The following is a 7,109-nucleotide window of genomic DNA, read 5'->3' on the forward strand; positions in this document are numbered from 1 at the left end:
GCACTGGAGCACTGTGTGATGTCTGCTGCTGGGTAATGGAGTTGCAGGATCTATTAGATCACATGTATGACTGGATTCACATAAAGAATCAGATATATTATAAAGAAAGAAACACTGGATCATTCACTCATGATCTATGGTTACTTTTACAGGATCATGATTACATCATTACATGATCATTCACTCTATGATTCCTTTTGATCATGGATCCCTTCGTTTAATGCCAAAAATGAAAAACAAAAAAATTAAATGAAAGTGAGTGAAAATGTCAGTGGTAAAATAAGGATTTTTAATTTGAGGTGTTCAGTAAGTAATCCAATACCACTGCATGTTTTTTTTTCTCTCCATGTGCTATGAGAGTGTCTGTGTGAATTAAGCTCTAACGCAGTATCGACCTGCAGGTCGCAGCATGAGAACAAGAGCATTAGAGAGGAGCAGAGGAAAATGCAAAGGGAGTGAGGGAATGAGGAGAGAGTGAGGAGAGAGAGGAGTGGAGCTAATCAGTCCAATCAGAGATAACTTTATAAACCCATCAATCACACAGCACAGGCCTCCGTGTTCCAGGCAACTTTCTCTCTCTCTCTCTCTCTCTCTCTCTCTCTCTCTCTCTCTCCGCCCTCTCTTTATCCCCCCTCTCTCTTTTTTTCTTGTTTCATTCACGCATCGCTGGTCAGCATTCCGTTACAGGATTTCTGGGGAACTGGGAGCTCTGGACACCGTTGTGGAAGTGGGAAGGGAAGTGTAGAGGCAGGAGTGTAGAGGCAGGAGTGTAGGGGCAGGAGTGTAGAGGCAGGAGTGTAGGGGCAGTAGTGTAGAGGCAGGAGTGTAGGGGCAGTAGTGTAGAGGCAGGAGTGTAGAGGCAGTAGTGTAGAGGCAGGAGTGTAGGGGCAGTAGTGTAGAGGCAGTAGTGTAGAGGCAGGAGTGTAGGGGCAGTAGTGTAGAGGCAGTAGTGTAGAGGCAGTAGTGTAGGGGCAGTAGGTAGGGGCAGGAGTGTAGAGGCAGTAGTGTAGGGGCAGTAGTGTAGAGGCAGGAGTGTAGAGGCAGTAGTGTAGAGGCAGTAGTGTAGGGGCAGTAGTGTAGAGGCAGGAGTGTAGAGGCAGTAGTGTAGAGGCAGGAGTGTAGGGGCAGGAGTGTAGAGGCAGTAGTGTAGGGGCAGGAGTGTAGAGGCAGGAGTGTAGGGGCAGGAGTGTAGGGGCAGTAGTGTAGGGGCAGTAGTGTAGAGGCAGGAGTGTAGGGGCAGTAGTGTAGGGGCAGGAGTGTAGGGGCAGGAGTGTAGAGGTAGGAGTGTAGGGGCAGTAGTGTAGAGGCAGGAGTGTAGGGGCAGTAGTGTAGGGGCAGTAGTGTAGAGGCAGGAGTGTAGAGGCAGGAGTGTAGGGGCAGTAGTGTAGAGGCAGGAGTGTAGGGGCAGTAGTGTAGGGGCAGTAGTGTAGAGGCAGGAGTGTAGGGGCAGGAGTGTAGGGGCAGTAGTGTAGAGGCAGGAGTGTAGGGGCAGGAGTGTAGGGGCAGTAGTGTAGGGGCAGTAGTGTAGGGGCAGGAGTGTATGGGCAGTAGTGTAGGGGCAGTAGTGTAGAGGCAGGAGTGTAGGGGCAGTAGTGTAGAGGTAGGAGTGTAGAGGCAGGAGTGTAGATAAGACAGGAACTGGTAAGGTCTGAGGCTGCAAGAGGAATGAGAATCAGATTCTCTGTGTTCAAAGACAGAGCTGTCAAAAACACATGGACAGAGTAATCCAGGCTCTATGAAATGAGAAATGTTTGTCTTATTAATAGCCTGACAAAGAAGCAAATAAAGGCACATATGTCTAACATATGCACTACCCACAATACATCTACATCTATGTCCCTAATGCACACACACACACACACACACACACACACTAACACATTCACACGTGCAACACTTCAGAATCCACAGACATGTCTCTAATTGAATCTAGATTAAAAAAGCTGAGATTGATTTGGAAATAGAGCATGAAAGCCTCAATCCACAATTAAATTATCAATGCACAGAGTGAAGGTTGCCAGGACGACCACAGTCAACAAGCGCAGACCTGTTTTGGCCCCATAAAGCTGCAGAAGAGAGAGAGTTGACCATTTTCCCTCCTCAGAGACCCATTAACAGGGGTGAAATTAAAGGGGCACCATCTCAGGGAGGGGATCTAATTAAGTGAAGTTGGCAGGGATTAGACGCAGGAGTCAGCACATTCAACCAGCAGTCACTCACTGCCAGTGAGAATCCAATAGAGCCCACAGGCTACGCTCTGGCGCCACACAAAGCACTTTACTATAGGACAGAGCCAAAGCACTGTCCTATAGTACAGAATCAAATCATCATCCTATAGTACAGAGTCAAAGCACCATTTGCCCCCCCCTCTCTTTCTCTCTCTCTCCACACACATACACATGCACACACACATTTCACAGACACTTTTTTTTTTTCAACCCAGAGGCTGAGGAATCATGTCGCCTCAATGACATTTAAACTGTCTCCAACCTGGTCAGAGCTGAATCATTATGGTGGGAATGGTGTTTATCCTGGTCAGAGCTGAACCATTAGGTTGAGAATAGCATTTATCCTGGTCAAAGCTGATCTATCAGAGCTGTAATAGCAGTTAATGTGGTCTGAACTGATCTATTACAGTGGGACGAATGTTTATCCTGGCTTATCAGGGTCCATTTTCACATGTACTTCAGGTGAGATGTATCTACTGTAAGACCTGTGGACAGTGTTAACTCATCTCCTCCCGTTCGCTGGGACCAGTGATATTGGAAATCACGTCTGGTCATTCTGGTCTAACGAGCAGAGCAATAATGTTGAACACTTGTTATGCCGAAAAGCGTTGGCCAATTTCAGCCTGACCAATTCAATTTGCCCTGGAGAATGAGTGAATACTGTGCTGAGAATATGCAGTTATTCTTCCCTGCTCCATTTCAGCTTTTAAACTACCTGTTTTCCAGTCATTTCCAGGGCTTGACTTTCAGATAGATGTAACTGCCTCTCTCCCTCAGGAGCCTGCCTTCCCTTCTGCTGAGAGAGCGACGGTTGACTTAGCCTCAAGAGAAAACAGCTGTCTGAGATTAGGAATATTTGACGTATGTTGCCTCATAACTTGATCAGTTAGGATTAGTTCGAGGGAAGAAGTGGATGGCATTTGAGTCACATAGAGCTTACAGCTCAAGCACCACGCGTGAGCTTTACACCCCTCTCCCTGTGTTACTGCTTTAAAGCTACGAAGTGTGTGTGTGTGTGTGTGTGTGTGTGTGTGTGTGTGTGTGTGTGTGTGTGTGTGTGTGTGTGTGTGTGTGTGTGTGTGTGTCAGTGGGAGGGTGTGTGTGTGTGTGTGTGTGTGTGTGTGTGTGGACTCTGGGAAAAGACAAGGACTCCACCAGAACAGGAATGTGACATTACAGTTGTAACACTGGTTGGACTTGCTGGGAGAGTGTAGTTGTAGCAGTGTGGTTGTTCATGTTACTGTCAGAGTGTGGTTGTAATAATATTGCTGAAACACTGGTTAAATGATGCTCTGAGATCATAAATGTAATATTGGTTAAAACAGAACAGTACAGTGGTGACAGTATAGTTGTAACCTTATTGTTGTAACATTGTTGAAAAACAAAAAAAGACCAGTGAAACCTTTAAGCTAGTGTGTATCTGAACAGAAGAGATGAGCTGAAAGGGAGTAGTCTGGCTAACCAAAGAGAACAGGAAATGAGTTACAGTAAAGAAAAAAAAAACAGCCACCATCTGCCAATCAGCATTCAGTATGGCTGGCACTGATCCCCCCCCCTCTCTCTCTTTTATGACATATAAACACACTGAACAACAGAGAGACAGCGAGAGGGCTGACAGCACAGAGTGGTGATCTGGTTAAATTACAAGCAGTAGTCACCTCAAGTCATTGCATCTGCAGACAACACTCACACACACACAAGCACACACACACACACACACACACACACACACACACACAGGCACACACACAGTAAATCTGTCCACACTTGTTCACACAGCCTTGCTCCTGGTGTTGGACATTGTCTGACAGGTTAATTAAAGGCAGCAGAAGTGAGTGATGCTGGGGACTATTCACACAGCTCTCTTGTTTTGGCTATATACACAGTTCTATACAATATAATCAACACACACACACACACACACACGGCCAGTGTGCCCTGAAAACCACCCTCCTCAGGACGCCAATGGGTGAATACAGTGGGAACCATAACCTGAGAATGAACTGGAAACTTCATAGGTTGCTGTCCAAAAATGCCTACATTCAGTCCTGAGGTCTGAAGCTTTTGATTCTGCCAAGATCCAGCCGCAGAAACACAGGCCTCTACAGAGAAGCTTTATATGAGGTGCACTGTTGTCATTTTGGACAGGTATGGCTGTGAGTCTGCTGCAGTCCTACTCCCATTTACTGCATTATGCATAATCATATATACACACACACACACACACACACACACACATATATGTATATGTATATATATATATATATATATGCGCGTGTGTGTGTGTGTATATGTGATATATAATGTATGGGATATACTGTACTATATATAATTATGGACTAACAGTGACAGGGTCCCACAGTGACATAAATGCAGTGCTGTAGTTAGCATTGTAACAATACATGATTGACACATGCCGTAAATATTTCAATATCAGAGACACACAGTAGATTGTGTGGAAGCAGCGTGATAAATGGTGGGGAAAAGCTATGGTGTGTGAACATTCACCTCACACACAGTGTTAGTTATTACGCTCTTAGGAAGGCTTTAATTTTGGCCTTTGTTGCTTGTTCAGACTCAGAAAGACGGATCCATAGTGGCTTTTACTGGAGTGGTGTGTTGATTGTGTATCAGACGGGAGCTGATGGGCTCGTTTGTGTTGGGTTTGAACAGAATAGTCCACATACACTGCTTTCATCTCCAGGGAATTCTCCCAGTTTGACTCACGGTGTTTATCTTGACAGCTCTTAAATGCTTCAACAAGTAATGTGGCCAATTAGCAATGTTTGTCATGATTACCTTCAGTCATTTCCCCAAGGATGACATGAAAAATGTCAACACGCACACACACACACACACACACACACACACACACACGCATCTGCATGAATAAGCATGCACACAGAGACAGAAACACATACATGGAGTGTGTATGATTCATGAGTGTGTGAACACCTGGCTTCTTCTGGACTGAAGGCCAGGCTTCATTATAAGATTCCTCAGCTGAAGAGGGGCAAGAGGAGTAATTCTAGACTCAACAACTTCTGGCCTATGTGTGTGTCTGTGTGTGTGCGTGTTCTTCGAAAGGCAAATCTCATGATGAGAGCACTCAAGCACCACCACCCCCCGACCCTGTTTCTTTCCTTCTCTACTCTTCTCCAGCCAAATGATTATCAGTGAGGGCTTTTGTTCTCCATCATACAATATCGACAGACCTCTCTGTGGTCTCTGTACTCATCACCTCCCCTTCCACATCCCTCACCCCTGTTCATCACCTCCCCTTCCACACCCCCCCGTTCATCACCTCCCCTTCCACACCCCCCCCCGTTCATCACCTCCCCTTCCACACACCCCCCCCCCCCCCCCCGTTCATCACCTCCCCTTCCACATCCCTCCCCCCGTGACTGCAGGGCCTTGTCACGGCATCTTTATTGGATGACTCTCTCTCCATCCCTCTGTCTCTCTCTCTCTCTCTCTCTCTCTCTGGGCTACAGTGTATGTGTGGGTCAAATATACAACCATTAAATATCGCTGAAACAGTTAATGGTATAAACATTTATCTTAGTTCATTAGATAACAGAACACAGCACACAGCTCTGTCTGATTTCGGTCTGCTCTCTGTGGATGCAGGCGTGCTGGCCAAAGCAACACTGAAAATTACATCACTCATGCTCCTCATTGTTTTACGCTGCTTGTATTGTCACGCTAGAGAGGAAATGACCCAGCTTAATCAGTCCATTGTCAACACTGTCATCAGTTGTAACAATTTCAGTCGTGTCCTGTAAACAACACTGTTAATATTTTTAAAACCCAGAGCAGATTCATTTTTGAATATGAGACACACATTGATGGGTTTTTCCATCCTGTGGGACCATTCCCAGCTCCTAAACTCACTGGTGTGCAGAGGGAAATGTAATACAGACTGGACTCAGTTCTCCCCTGTGCTTTTGGTAGTGTTATGTAATGAAACTGGTGCTATGGAAAAAGAGTGGTCTGTTTTAACAGTGCACATGTGCTCCAGATTTTCATCAGATCTCACGATAAAGGCTCAGAAAAGCCAATATGCTCCTCCTCAAACAGGGGACAGCACATCCTCTGATTTTCAGCAAATCAATTAAGTCTCCATGAAGACAAGAAAGTATTACATCATAAATGCTGTGTTATTATCAGAGTATCATTACAGCAACAACAACAACAACAACAATAACAATAATAATAATAATAATAATAATAATAATAATAATAATAATAATAATAATAATGGTGAGATGGAAATGGCCGTTGAACATCACGCTGGAATGAGCAGGCACAAACGGAACGGTGCGCTTGATTTGTGATGACACCCAGTGGAAGCGGCGTGGGTGGCCAGGAGGCGGTAGATTCGCGGCAATCAGTCTCGTGATGGCAACGCTTCGATGTGAAATGATGCCGGACGTATAAGGAAAAGACTTTTTCGGACGGATACAGCGACACTAATGAGATCTGAATCTACACTCAGAATAGATGACGTTGGAACTGTGAAGTTTGGACCGTGGCGTTTGATATGCTTGCCTGAGGGTTTATGCTGAACGATATGACATTTACTGGATTTCACTCACCTGTGTTTCTATAGGTTCTGAGAGAAGGTCTGTAACCTTGTGGCATCTCCATGGTACTGAAAGCATACTTTCAGCGGAGAGCCCAATTAAACTATTCTAAATTATTCAAGTTACATCGTTCACCAGATGCTCGAAACGTTATGTTCTCTTTCCCTCTTTGAATAATAATGGATATAGGTAAAATGTTTAAAGGTGACTGATTATATACATTTAAAAAAGACAGAAACAAAAGCAAATAACAATAAAACAATAACCACCACGGTTCAGCAGTAATTAAGCCGTA

The 7,109-nt window shown here is 45.0% G+C and overlaps 1 protein-coding gene across 1 annotated transcript; it reads right to left on the reverse strand.

The window, feature by feature from the left end:
- Positions 1–656: 656 nt before the first annotated feature.
- LOC115819401 (putative proline-rich protein 21) lies at positions 657–6,878 on the reverse strand. Its single transcript, XM_030782956.1, has 2 exons — positions 6,827–6,878; positions 657–1,681 (listed from the first exon to the last, which is right to left on the reverse strand). Exons 1-2 carry the CDS (start codon positions 6,876–6,878, stop codon positions 657–659), a joined length of 1,077 nt encoding a protein of 358 aa, XP_030638816.1.
- Between the last annotated feature and the right edge of the window lie 231 nt (positions 6,879–7,109).

This window comes from Chanos chanos, chromosome 8 (assembly GCF_902362185.1).
Source record: "Chanos chanos chromosome 8, fChaCha1.1, whole genome shotgun sequence".
Taxonomy (NCBI): Eukaryota; Metazoa; Chordata; class Actinopteri; order Gonorynchiformes; family Chanidae; genus Chanos; species Chanos chanos.

Coding starts and splice junctions, on each gene's coding strand:
- LOC115819401 (XM_030782956.1), bottom strand. CDS start 6,878: ATGGAGATGCCACAAGGTTACAGACCTTCTCTCAGAACCTATAGAAAC. Junction 1,682..6,826: donor CAGAACCTATAGAAACACAG/GTGAGTGAAATC, acceptor CTTTGAACACAG/AGAATCTGATTCTCATTCCT.